General features: G+C 39.9%; 1 protein-coding gene across 4 annotated transcripts in view; it reads left to right on the top strand.

Moving 5' to 3' along the window:
• itsn2a (intersectin 2a) overlaps nucleotides 1-14,228 on the top strand; it is a 44,995-nt gene that overhangs the window by 4,213 nt on the left and 26,554 nt on the right. For all 4 annotated transcript variants that reach the window (XM_026193952.2, XM_026193949.2, XM_026193951.2 and 1 more), the window contains exons 2-6: nucleotides 4,484-4,555; nucleotides 13,050-13,142; nucleotides 13,243-13,306; nucleotides 13,700-13,875; nucleotides 13,966-14,181. In XM_026193952.2, coding sequence (XP_026049737.2) covers nucleotides 4,549-4,555; nucleotides 13,050-13,142; nucleotides 13,243-13,306; nucleotides 13,700-13,875; nucleotides 13,966-14,181 — 556 coding nt within the window. In that variant the 5' untranslated portion in view covers nucleotides 4,484-4,548. The remainder of the gene's footprint in view (nucleotides 1-4,483; nucleotides 4,556-13,049; nucleotides 13,143-13,242; nucleotides 13,307-13,699; nucleotides 13,876-13,965; nucleotides 14,182-14,228) is intronic.

The following is a 14,228-nucleotide window of genomic DNA, read 5'->3' as shown; positions in this document are numbered from 1 at the left end:
CTTTCCAAAGAACATAATTTGCATCATCATTTTGATGCTTGAATCCACACACCAGCAAAGATGAGTCATAGATAGGGAACAGAGGCTCCAGAAAGTCACTGAACTGAAAAGAGGCATGCAAGTACAGCACAATGTGTTTCTATAAGCTTAATCGCAATGTGTTGCGGTAAAGGCGAGCTGCATTTTCTATGTACAGGCAGTTTGTGCCAGAATATAATATCTAGACTATATCTCGCTTTTTGGGGGGGGTTTTTGTTAAATAAAACTTCCCACACAATCCGTGGGTTGTCATGTTCAGGCTTGTTGAACAAGCTGCAGTCAGGTCCATATGTTTTTGGACAATGACACATATTCTTTGTTGTAATTTTGCATCTGTATACCACTACACTGGATTTTAAGTCAAATAATCAACATTTGATTAAAGTGCAGACTTTTATCTTTAATGGATTTAGCAAAAGCACGGTCCCCCATTTTTAGAGACTCAAAAGAAATTGGTCCAACTAAAATAATTTTAAATATGGGGATTGCTGGAGAATATTTAGCAGTTAATAACTGTCTGAAGTCTAAAACCCACGGGCATCACCAAATGCTGTGTGTGGTCCTTTAAGATACTTTATCAGGCCTTTACTGGAGCCACCTTCAGTTGCTGCTTGTTTGTCGGCCTCTGTATTCAGCTTCAACTTCAGTAACTAAAGAGTATGCTGTGTTGTGTTGACTGAGTGACCATTGAACAATATCCTTTTTTTTTTTGGTGTGAGAAACACTTGGTTGTTTATGGAGTTTGTGCCTCCCTGAGAGTGTTCTTGCATTGGTACTGTAAGTTGTTGTGAAGCTGTTGAGAACCATGGAAATAATTCTGTGGTATTTCAGGCATTTCGGTGTTGCTGAGCTAACCAGTGCATTCATTCTATTTAAGAATGTACCAGATTGTTGATTCTTGCTATCTGTCTCTGGTTTTCCAGCCTAATGATAGCCTCCCTCACTTGCACTGATGTCTCTCTGGACCTCATATTCATACTTTTACTGAATGGTTACCAAATACAAGTTCAGCAAGTGGAATCAACTCCAGATCTACCTATCGATTTATCCAATTACTGTTAAGGCTCAGAGAAATGTGTATAAAAATGGCTGTAATTCTTAAATAGCTAATGCGGTACGCTTGCAATGCGCTTTAATTAAAGCTGAAATTACATATTGTTTGTTTGATGTAAAATACACATTCAGTCTCATATTGATATGGTCCCTTATTTTGCACACTGTACATAGATGGCAGTAATGTGCAAAATACATGTATACTCACATATTTTTATACAAAGAACTACAGTAATGTGTATAGCTTTAATAATATTTCGACACAATCTTGCATGCTTCATATTTATCTGTTTCTCATACTTCCATAGCTCTCTTGTACACTATGGGATTTCGATTCTGTGTTAGTCCTGTACATATTGCAAAACTGACGATGACATTGACTCTGACTTTTAGTTATAGATCTAACTGTAAGACATTTCTTGCATTGCATCCAGATATTTAATTAAATGCCCTTGTAGAAAACTTACAAGCATACAAATAAATGACAAAAAATAACTTCTGCATTGATACATGAATATGAATTCTTTTGTTAATTCGATATTTCTGCTTTTGATAGAACTGACAAATATTGGTGTGTATATGTTATCTGAAATGCACTGATGCGAAGACCATTCTATTGCAGAGTGTGATGCAGAAAAAGATGATCGTACTCTGACTGTACTGTTTAACATGCCGTAAGGAGCTAGTTTGTGAAATCCATTGCTGAAGATTAGCCCCATTATTTTACTCCCTAAAATCTATATCATCACTCATCCCCAGAAGACAGTTTGTGTCAGCCTCCATTCACTATAAAACAATTGTTTTCCTGTAACTGCTTCCTGTGTTTCTATTTTAGTTGGTATTTTTTTCATAAAATTGGGAATTTAGTTCATAAATGTCAGTATTGTTTGCTAGTGCGCATGAATTATTTGTTGCCTATGTTGTATATGCGCGGGTTTGCACGGAGCCGCTGGCGCAGACACTCGAAATATACCGAAGCATAAGCCTCAGTGGGCTGTTCATTGCTCTTAAGTAATTGGCAGTGCCGGCATGTACAGACAGTGATTTATACTACAAGATAGCCACAGACTCCCCTCCAGGAATTCACACAAAAACAGGGAAGCAAATGATGGAGCAATAGTGTAATAAGAACGGAAGGGGAGTAGGAGTGGAAAGAAACTATGTGGGAATCATAAGAGATACGTTTCAATGAACGATGAATAGGAAATAGAGGAGTTGAAATAAAAAAAGACAGAGGGAGGGGTGAAGTGAGGAAAAAGTTGTGATGGAAGGACTTAGTGAAAGCAAAAAAGGAGATTGCTTAGACCTGACAAGAATCAAAAGTGATGAGGAGAAACACTGCCTGTTAGCTATAGGCACGCAAAGAGAAATGAGAGGAAATAAGGAGGAAATGGATGGAGTGAAGTGGAGCGGCTAACAGAATCTTAACAACAAGATTGAAAGAGTTGCTACCTATAGGTGTGGTTTATATGCAAAATAAGCTTGAATGTCGTGGTAATTTGGGGCTTTTAATTATTGTTTTCTAACACAGACCTGGCTTTGAAGTATAGTATAAAAACCTTCAATATGGTGGGGTCGGTGAAGCTTGATGTTAGTCTGCTTTATCTATCCCAAAACCAGATTTGATTTGTGTTTGGGTTCCTGTTGGACCACCCAGTCGTGTCCAAGTTTCAACTATCCAGCTGTTGATTTCAGGTGAAGTTGAAGAATCTGGACGTAGTCCTCCTTCTTCATTATTTCATCAAATTTGTGCATTGTACCAGTAGCAGTGGCAGCAAAATAGCCCAGAGCGTGATGCTAACACCACCATGCTTAGCAGCTGGTTTCATAGGCTTGAAAGTAGGCTGTGCGATATGACCAAAATCTCATATCCCGATATAACACATTTATCGTCCCGACAACGATATATATCACAAAAATTCTACATTGTCTGTAAATTCTGTGAATCTCGGGCAACTTGACTTGTGTCAAGTGTTTTCAGCTGGGCGTCCTGTACTCGGAGTCGAGTGATTGACCGATGCAGGCCAAACTGCATACATTTACTATACATTTTTAGACATACGGTAAGTTGAAACGGCCGCAATTTTTTTTGGCCTGTTCTAAGGTTTATTTGTTAGCACCTGACGGCTCTTTTTAGCTTCTCATCTGTAAACACTGTGCATACTATTTCACGTGATTCAGTTTATTTTGAAAAATCTCAACAGGATCTTCAGCTTTATTGTGAAAGGTTTATGTGGAAAATAAACAAGCGGACGGCGGAGCCATGCGATGGTTTTACCGTCGCATAAAAACAGTCGCTTGTTCGTTCATAGTGTGGTTATATTAAATATAAGAGAAAGAGAGAACTTTAAGAAATAAATTCTGCAGTGACCATCAAAACAATGAAAAAATATTGCCGATAGACGTTTTCATATCAGCATCCGATATATATCGTTATATCGAACAGCCCTACTTGAAAGCCTAACTTTTAGTCCTCCAAACATGCCTTACACAAACAGTGTTTATGAGTGGATCAAACCACTTACACATAAAGCTAGTTTTCCATGTTACCTGCATGGGCTTATCTGCTCCTGGGATTATGCCAAAGATCCCAACAATTAATCTCATCAGATGGGCCAGGCTCCCTGTTGGCATACCACTTTAGATGCTGACTGCACCCAAACAGTGATAAATTCTTATTGTTTTCAAACTGTACTTGCTTTATTAGAGTCATATATCTATATTTATCTCAGTAAAACACAAATATTTGTCTAAGAGCATCCATACGCCTTATTAAGGTCCAGAAATTTGTATTATTACATAGTATACAAACGAGATACATAGAAAGCAAAATGTCACAGACAAAATAAACAAGCTGATACATCAAGATTTCCAAACTACAGTCACCATCTGTAATCTCAGAGCAGGCAGTAATAAAAGCAGCCTTTCTCCCAGACCACTATCATTTCTTCCCCCAGTTCTATTCTTCAGCTGTCTGTCCTCTTCTTGTGTACTGCTCCGTGCTGGCATTGTCTGTAGGCCTTCTCTGTTATTTGGTCCCCATCCTTTTCGTTTTCTCCTCTGCCTCTTCCCCTCCTCTGTCATCCCTCACCATGTTGGCCACTCACTCTGCTTTCCTTGCTTTGTTAACAAGGAGCTGATTTTTTTCCCTTTTTTTTTTTTTTTTGCTCCTGCATGGATGTGTATCATTTCTGCCGTCTTCCCCATTCACACTTGCATTGCTTGCATTCCTCACTTATACCCCCCTTGCTTCGTGACACACACACACACACACACACACACACACACACACACACACACACACACACACACACACACACACACACACGCTCAAATGCACACATAACACACTCACATCTCTCTCTCTCTCTCTCTCGCTCTTTCTCTGCAGATGTCTGAGGGCTTGCCAGCTGAGTAGAGGACTTCCCTCTCTGCCCGTGCTTTCCACCTGCAACCATGAATGGTAAGAACACTTTGGTTTTTTTGTCCTTATTGGACATGTGTTTGAGCTCATAACATCTCTGTCTATGCTAGGCAGATCTGTGGTTCTGCTGAGACAATAATGAGGGCTGGAATTTACTTTAAAGGGCAGAAAAAGGTCTGAGACCAATAAGCGGCTGTTTGTGTTATGCCTCATTTCTAAACTTTAATCTCTCCCTCTGGCCGTCCTCCTGCCAAGACCGAACATTCGAGCGCATCTGCTTTGTGCTTTGGTCAGCTTGAACTCCTTTTTTTTTGCTACGAGTGACTGCTTGTTTTGACTGTAACGTGTGAGGTGTGAAATCATGTTAATGGGATATTGATCTGCAAACAGAGACAAGGCTCAGGCTTTAAGTAAAACCATCTTTAATCCTACTTTTTTGGGGGGGAAGTTATTGAGCTGTAGCTTGTACAAACCCCTGCTGGAAAGAGGGTCAGTCTAAAGTAATATGGCAGGATTGTCTTCATTAATTTTAAAGGTGTTTATATGCACTGTAGTTGCACGTCAAACCAAAACAGGCATTTCAGCAGCAGCCTGTTTAGCGCTCCAGACTAACTCTGCTGTCTTGCTTTGGTTCTGACTTTGACTTTTGTATCTTTATAAACCCCATCAGTTTCAAAGAAGTGATTTCTGTGGACTTAGATGCATGCACAGTTGGAGTAGCGATCCAGAAACTTGACCAGATACAAAGGGACTGGGACTTCATTCTCTGTGGAGGACACTGGGTTCACTATACAGTACTATGCAAAAGCCTAGAGCTGCCAGTCCTTTCTTTATATTTTGCTAGGAAAGTGGAAAATAGTTGCAGTGATTTATTGAAACGTGCAAACCTACATGGAAATTCAGTGTTTAAGGTAAAAACAAAAGTTAATAAGCTTGAAATGATAGCTTTTTAAAAAAAAAAAGATAATGTAATTGTAAAATGGTTCTTTCAAAATAAGTGTGACTGAATTAAAAGATAGTAAAATAGTTTCATAATCTCTGTTTGATTTCTCATCCCAAGATATTAGCAGCAGCAGATCCTGTATATCCTGTATATTCATTAACATGGTGAATGGTACTCATGGCCATTCATCAATGATCAGTGGTTGTGACAATTTGCATATTAATGATTAAGAAACTGACATCACAGCAAATGTACTCTTTGTAAGGTTGGGAAAACCTGCAGTCAGCTGAGACTGAAGAAGTCACTTGGATGAGTGACAAACTGTTTCTCCCTTTGAAAACACTACTTCACATGAACAAAATAAACTTTCTGATGATTGAGCATCAGAACTGCCACAAATACTGTGGTGCGCTCCACATGATACGACGTCAAATTCAGCACAGGACACTTGCTGCAGATAAAGCCCCAAACCATGATGGAGCCTCCACCATGTTTTACAGATGGCTGTAAACTAGGACTGCAGCTATCATTTATTTTAGTAATAAATTAATCTAATGATTATTCCATCGATTAGTCGAGTAATCGGATAAGAAATACTTTTGTCTTATTATTGAGCAATAGTAAATATTCAAAACAGAAAAAAAACTTTTAAAATATCCTGATTATTGTTTTCATTTTAGAAATTTGAGTGTTTTTTGTTTCATCTGTCAACCCCCCCGTGCCATATGAAAATTTCTTTTTTAAGAAAACATTTTCTTAAATGCAAAAATGTATAAATACTCTAAAGTCAAATAAAATACATGTGCAATCAAAACTAAGTCATAAAAAGTTCATCTTCACTTTGACTTCTTGGAAAGCTTTTGAGTTTTTGTACGTGTGTTTTTGTGCTGCTGAAAACACGAAACACGACAGTATGATGGTGTAGACCTTAATTAATATTAACAATAATTCAGTGTCCACCCTAAAATCCCTCAGGCTCAGAGTTTTACTGGCCCATGGACATTTTTATTGGCCTGCGAAAAAACTTTAATTTTTATATCTTTAAATATTAACACAATTTAATTGAGAGAGTATTTTATAGAAATTCACTTTCAGTCTAAAAATGTTATAACCCCTTGAAATAAATATGGCCTAGTGCATACCATGCCCCCCTTTAGACTCACCCCTGTTCGAGTCCATGTAAAAAAGGATGGCTGCCGTCAGCTTTCAGCAAACTTTATAATTTAATTTGGTGTCAGACCAAGTTAAAAGTTCATCTGCATATTTTAATACAGCTTCTGGAGGATTACTGCAGATTTTTCACTGTGGATGACAGCGTGACAGCGGATGGAGCAGCTACTGAGTTGGCTATTTTGGGTTTTTTTTCTCTAGTCAGAGTTTGTTGATGGGTGCTTACTTTTTCCCAGTAAAGTTTTTAAAGGTCATCTTCCACTGTTCATTAAACAAAATGTTGAAGCAGAGAATTTGTGTCGAAAATTTTTTGTAATCGAATTATTCGAAATACTCAATGAATCGTTGCAGCCCTAATGTAAACAATCCATGTTCTGCCTTTCTTGATTCCCTCAGAACCATCACTCCAGAGTCCAGTTCATGTATATTTTGGCACACCTCAGCCTCATACCCATTCCTCTCTGTTAGCCTTCCTTAAGAATGACATCTTGACAGCCACCCTTCTTCAGTGAACTGTAGATGGATCAGCTGAAGGGGTTGATGTATCTGTCAGGTCTTTGCCTGGTGTGTTTCCTATTTCTTAAGGACATGAGTTTTAGATGCTGTTCATCTAGATAGTTTTAGGTTGGCTATTATGTGTAGACACAACACTAGTTCATCTCTTGAGTTAGGGGCCATTTTTTGTGATTCAGTGATTCATACATCAGTGTTAGGTGGCAAACAACAAATAAAAAAAAACAAAAAACAAGTAAAAACAAAACATTCCTGTGAAAGTGGTCCGGTACAAGGACTAGATTGAAGAAGAGAAAAAGCAGTGGAATGAAAGAAAAGTTTAAAAGACCTTCTGCTCTAGAAAAGGCTCAAGAGCACATTAAAAATGACAGGAAAGTCTATCTAGCTGCTTTCTGTGTGTCTGTCTTTGTTATTGTTCCGAGTTGAAGGTGATTCAGCGTTTTTGCCCTTTCTGTGAACCACAGTTCTCAGTAGTGTTTGTGTGTGTTTGTGTGTTTTGTCTTCATCCTTTGATCGCAGAACATAGTTACCGTTCCTCAAAGCCCTCTGTGGAAAACCCCTAAGAGGGAATGTGTGTGTCTGCGTGTGCGTCTTATCTACACACCTAATTTTTCAGTCTAACAGAGCACCAAAACGCACAACTACCCTCTCTCTGCGCTTTAATCCCATCCAGCTGAATGGCACGGAGGGGAGAATCAAGAAACATGTAATCGGTATATGATGAGCTCCTCCGAGGGAACATATTATATGGGAGGCAGAGCTATTTGCGCTATTACACTCTCATTAACACAGTGAGCCTGCAATGAGGCATTTGCACAGTCATTAGTCAGTGAATTTTAAAAACAGGTGAATTTTATGCAACAGTCGTAGAGGAGAAGTGCGTGTTTGTGCGTACACCGAAGCTTTGCAGAGACTGTTGATCCAATGCAGTTATCTGAACCATCAACTTGTCCTCCCCGGGTGAGGTGTTTGATATGTAAATAGTTATAAAAGCAGTGATGTGGTTTCCCTCGGAGTACGAGAGCTGGGTGTTTGGGGTATTGACTCGAGCGTCTCCTTAGGATTTAGCAGCCACCTAGACAACGGCACACAGGCTGACAAAGGGAAGTGAAAGCACACAAGGTAAAGGCGGCTGAGTAGGTGAGCCGTGGTACTGTTGGTTTAATAAAGTCTGTAGATGATGTTGCTGTGGATCCTGTTCCGTAAGAGTTAGGGACGTGATTTTTTTTTTTTTTTTTCTGTTTGGTCTCAATAATGTCTGAAGGTAGATTTTCAAAAACTTCTTGTTGTCATTAAATTAAGAAAATACCTGCTATTACCTGCTACTGGCAGGTATAGAAGACAACACAGTACACTGACTCACACTGATACCGGCTGACTCAGTCATGGCAGTACATAACACTGAGCAACCCCTCTTTTCTATATATTTTGCTTCCAAGGAGCCAAACTTTATTGTAATTTTTTAAAGTGCTCTTGAGGCTTTCTGAAGGTCTTTTTAAATGTTTTATTTTTACATTGACTGCTTTTTGTCTCTTTTTCAGTCCAGTTCTTGTACTTGACTACTTGCTTAAAACTGACCTATGAATCATTCAATCACAAAAAGGCCCCTAATTCAAGTTATGAACAAGTGTTGTGTCTACACATTACAGACTTGAGTTGAATCTGTGAAAAATGTCAGAGATGACACAGTGACAGGCATAAAATAGTTTTTCTGCACCAACAAGGTGATTCCCAAATAGGTGTTAGCTGAAAACCTGGCATATGTCAGCATGGTGTGCATTTGTAGGCCTATAAAACTACAGCAGACGAACGGCATCTAAAAGTTAATTTCTTGATAAATGTCCTTGATAAATTGGGGAAAATTGTCTGACTCTTCTGTTGATCCATGTACTCTTCACTCAAGCCTCACTGGTCTCAGTGGAAGGGTGGCTGTCAAGAAAACTTTGTTAAGGAAGCGAAACGGAGAGAAAAGGCTCAAGTATGCCAAATTACACAAGAACCAGACTGCATTGGAAAATCAGTGTCAGCAGGTCTGATGGAGTGATGAATCCAAATTAGGATTTTTGCTTCGAATTTTTGTCAGTATGTGCAGAGGAGGTCAGACGAGAGCGGTAAAACTGAGTGTCTACAGTCTTCTGTAAAAGCTGGTGAAGGCTCAGTCATAGTTTGAGCCTGGACTTCAACATGATGCAGTGTGGACTAATCGTGACAGAGAAATGAAAAGGCAGCCAACACCAACAAAAGTGCTTTTTAAAGTCCCAGACAACTCCTCTTGATAATTACTTAAAAATGTTGCACGAAAGCTTGCCTATGTCATGATCTGTGTGCAGCAGGCAGGAGTGGAGGACCAACGTGCACGACTCAAGACAGCAAAATTAAACTGAGAGTGCAGCTTTTATTGCTGGACAGCAAAAGAACAGAAAACTAAATACGCTAGGAATCACAACAAGGTTTAACAGGCAGACACAACACACAGCCAGGTATGAGGGTGTACATTAACGAGGTGACACAGGGCTTAAATACACACTGGAGTAATCAGGAAATGGGAGACAGGAGGGAAACGCAGCTGGGAGAAATCAGACTTAACAAGACAAGGGAAGCAAAACTAGACACACTGACATGAGACACGGACTTTCAAAGTAACACAGGAAACACAGCAGGCGCAGACTAGACACCGAACTACACTAACACAAGGATAATAATAATAATAATAGTCAGAACAGCACAACTAAGGAATCAGAACCTAAACCATAATACAGAATAATACAAAAACACAAGAAAAAGAAGATGCTGGGTCAGAATGACCCAGAACCTTGACAGCCTAAGCGTGCCATGTTAGAATTGTCTGTTTATGCCTTACGTAATGAAACTACTGCACACATTTCTCATTTCCCCAATAAAATATAAAGAAACGAGGGTGACTCAGTACTGTACGGCCTTATTAAAAGCATAAATCATATTCAATCAAATTAGTGTAAAATCCTTACATACCCAATCCACATTTCATAACAAGTGCCTGAAATTTGCAAATACTGTGAATATGTATCAAGAGTGTGGAACCCTGTGGTGTTCACTGTCAGGTTATGTATACTAGTAAATCGTAACTGTACCATCTTTTTATCAGGAGTCATACCGAGTGGCCACATGTTTCCAGTATAAGTATCAAGCCACAGAAGACCCCTATGGATTCGGTCATGGCTGTGTAAGAAGCTTTGCAGTGCCCCACTTACTCACATAGCATTCAGCCCTCACTGACACACAGACTGAATCGACTGACAGGCCTGTGGATGTGGCCATGCGAGCTACATGTCCCAGTGGCACTGTGCTAAATCTCGCCTTCCTTTTCTTACCTACAATAGCTTCAAATGGGGGCTTTCACAGCCAATGAGACAATGTGAAGAATACTCACATCTCTGTGAGAGATTAATTACTTTCTCCTTTTCATGGCAGCATTTTGCTGACGGTGGCTAAAAGTGGGTCGGCCGCTGTGTGCTGCTAACATTGGCTTTATCGGGGGGAAAGCGTCCACCTTAACAGGTGTTGCTGGTGGTGGTTTCGGGCGGTTTGTGTAGACACTGAAACCATATCAGAGGTTTGGCTAGAATATTTCCTAACAAACAAACAAACCATTATCAGTGTTTCATTGTATCTGCTCCCACTTTTAGAAAAAGACATTGGATCTTCTTGCTCTTAACTCTAAAGTTGCTCTACTTTCATTTTCTGGCTACGTAGCGTGCTGTTACTGAAGCTCTACACTCCATTGTGTCAGTCTTCTGTATATGAAGTATGTTAAGCAAAGGTCAGTGGATTGTTTGGGTTAGAGCTAGAGTGGAAGCTCCATCATGGGCAGGGTGGTATTTCCTGAAGCACTTGAATAAATTAGAGCCTGGAAGCCATGTCTCTGAAGACAGGATCCCGTAATCGCTCAAAATACCTTTTTTTTATTTATTTTTTTTATACTAATATTCTGAAAAGACAGTTTTTGTCTGTTTGAATATTTTATAATCGACTAGAGTGATTAGATTTTGAGGTGTCTTTCAATATTTCTCTCCTTTTACTATAACAATAAGAAGTTGATTGTTATCTTTGAGACTCTAGCATTTTCTGGTTTGAGCTATTTTTATTATAAAAGTGAGAAAACGGGTTTGATCGTGATCCTTACTGCAAGTTAATGTTGCCTTCGTTCCCAAACTAGATCCCACTTTATTTATTTATTTATTTATTTGTGAAATCTTGGTGCACATTTTGCTTTGTCTGTACCACCGTGATCAATATGGTAACAGCTGTCAGCACGAAGAAAGCGCATCTGTCGAGCAGAGAGTGATGAGCTTAAAAAAGAACACGAAAAAGTTTGTTTGTCCCAGTTGAGTCGTGTTTGTGTCGGTTTCCCATTCCAACCTGTTTCTAGATTCGCTGCATTAGCCTAGCGTCACTTCTTTTATACACCCCTCTCCTTCTGTACGCGCTTGCGAGGCTCATTATCTGTCATTGTCTCCTTATCTTCATCTGTTGTTCAGTTGCTGCGATGAGGGGAGAGCCGTCGGTGCATACCGTCAGTTCTTTGCCACAAAATGTCTTCAAAGCTTCCAAGTTCCGTGAAAGAAGTTTGAGAGAAGGCGTAAAATATGTCCCGATTGTGTTATGGTTGGATGGATTCAAGCTCTTCCTTTATGATGAATTGATTATTGTCCTTGAACATAATCGTTCACTCCCCCGCCGTTAAAAGTCGTTCCGTGAAATTGAGGAAGACTTGAGTTTCGAATCGGTCACACAGCACATCAGACTTCATCTTTAATTCATGGCCAACCCTCAACTTACCTTGAGATATGCAAGAGTGCAGCTGGGGTGAAAAAAAGCTGACTGGACATTTTTATACATTAATCATCATCGTGAGCTGCTTAAGAGAGTTTTCATCTCAGCTGAAAATCTCATTTGGATTGGAAATTATGCACACATTTTGTATGGTTTGGTAGAGGAATAAAAGACTAAGCTGAATTTTGTATTAGCGCATCTGCCCGGGGATCCATCGCTGACTTTAAATGTGTTTGAATTTGTTTGTGGAGACGGGTGGATCACTCCCCTCCCATAATAGCTTAAATTTGTAGAGCTTTCTTCTTTTATGTTCATTTTTCTTCCTTACAGATTATTTCCAAGTTCTGGGGGCTATACCAAGCATACCGCATCAATGCATCACTTGATATTGTGCATTTGTAGGACCACAGGTTTATCTAACTACTCGTCCAGATTTAATAGTGTTTAATGAAGCAGTGATGTATAGGCAAAATAAGAATTAATCGATTTTATGTGAGAAGCTGGGTGACTTTCTTTCATACTGAGATATAGTGCCTTTCTGGTATGCTTGTACTTTTATATAGAAAGTGTATTTGTTGTCTATATTAGATGCCATAAATTAGATTACAAGATTTTCAAGCAGCTCCACGCAAACAACATTTGTAACTGATCATTTAGATGGTGCCTAACAAATTTTTCGCCCTATGACAGCTGGGATAGGCTCCAGCGCCCCCTGCGACCCTGAAAAGGATAAGCGGAAGCGAATGGATGGATGGATGGACTAACAAATTTTATTTTTCTATTTTCCTTTCAAATAATTTAACTTCTTCAGATCTTTAAAAAACACTATAATGTACAGCACCCAGGAATTTAGATGACTCTTTAGGTTTGCCATTCAAACCTGGCATGCTGTTATGCATCCTGTGCAGAGGGGTTACAAGCAGACTCAGATTATTACTAAAGAGCCAAGGCCCAAAAATAGGTTGTGAACTCAAACTTGACTTCCTGCTATTACCAGCACTTATATTTTGTGTCAGCTGGACTCACATCAACAACATTAATGTCACTTTTTGTTTAGAATTTAAAATACCAAAACTGTGTCTTGATTTTGTCCAGGTGGAGCCAGTGTGTGGGCCATTACTCCCGAGGAGAGGGCGAAACATGACAAACAGTTTGAGACCCTCTCCCCCGTCCTCGGTTACATCTCAGGTAGGCTGTTCTCATAAGAAACAGACTGTTTAACGGGAGGTTGTGTCATTAGCAGTAAGTGAGCTGCATATGTTTTGTTTTTTTTTTTGTTTACCTGCAGGAGAACAAGCAAGAAAATTCTTCCTGCAGTCCGGCCTGCCTGCTTCTGTCCTGGCTGAGATTTGGTAAGCACTGACTGACAACTTGACAAAGTTCTTGTCACAACTCAATGCTGAGCAGGAGCAAGTGGGTCAGTAGGTCCAAGATTTTGTTACACTGGCTTGCATTCAGCTTCCTGTTGAGCATTTATTTCCTTCACAGCCTGCCACACCTAGTAAACTATGTGAGTGAAGAGAGGGCGGGGGCGTCCTGTAATTAGAACTCGCTTTCTGTGTGTGTGTGCGTGTGCGTGTGTGTGTGTGTGTGTGAAATGAGACTGGAATTCAATCCCACCACAACCTTGTCCCCAGTGATTTTTTTTCTATTGTTTCAATAAAGAGGGAAAGAAAAATAGGAATGTACACTTTGCTACACACAGATCATTACATACTCCAGATTTTCTTCTTCCCCTCCTTTAGGAACTTAGCCGACATGGACAGTGATGGGAAAATGGACAAAGTGGAGTTTTCCATTGCTATGAAGCTCATCAAACTTAAACTTCAAGGACGCAACTTGCCCTCCGCCTTGCCAGTCGTCATGAAGCAGCCTCCTGCTTCCAATTGCGGTTCAACCGTCGCTTCCTCAGCACGATTTGGTACAAGCATGTTTTTCTCCAAAATTAGATAATTATGCATTTGAAAAAATTACAAAATGATTGATTTTTTTGTGTGTTTCCTCCATATAGGAATGGGTTCTATGCCAAACCTGTCAATTGGTCTGTCATCCATGTCAGCTATGTCAGCCATGCCCATCCTCACACCCATCCCAGTTAACCCCCCCATGCCCTCAATGCAACCCCTGTTGCCAACGCCTGTGACTCTGCCACTTATCGCCCCGCTTGGAAACTGTGGGCTCCACAACGGCACCCTCCTCACCCCACCACTCGTTCCTAACAACGCAGGTTGGTTCTGCAGTGGGAACCATTCTGGGCAAAACAAAATAGATAAC

The sequence above is a fragment of the Astatotilapia calliptera genome, chromosome 15, assembly GCF_964374335.1.
Source record: "Astatotilapia calliptera chromosome 15, fAstCal68.1, whole genome shotgun sequence".
NCBI classification, from domain to species: Eukaryota; Metazoa; Chordata; class Actinopteri; order Cichliformes; family Cichlidae; genus Astatotilapia; species Astatotilapia calliptera.
The sequence above is the reverse complement of the archived record's forward strand: the minus strand, read 5'-3'. Positions and strand labels throughout refer to the sequence as shown.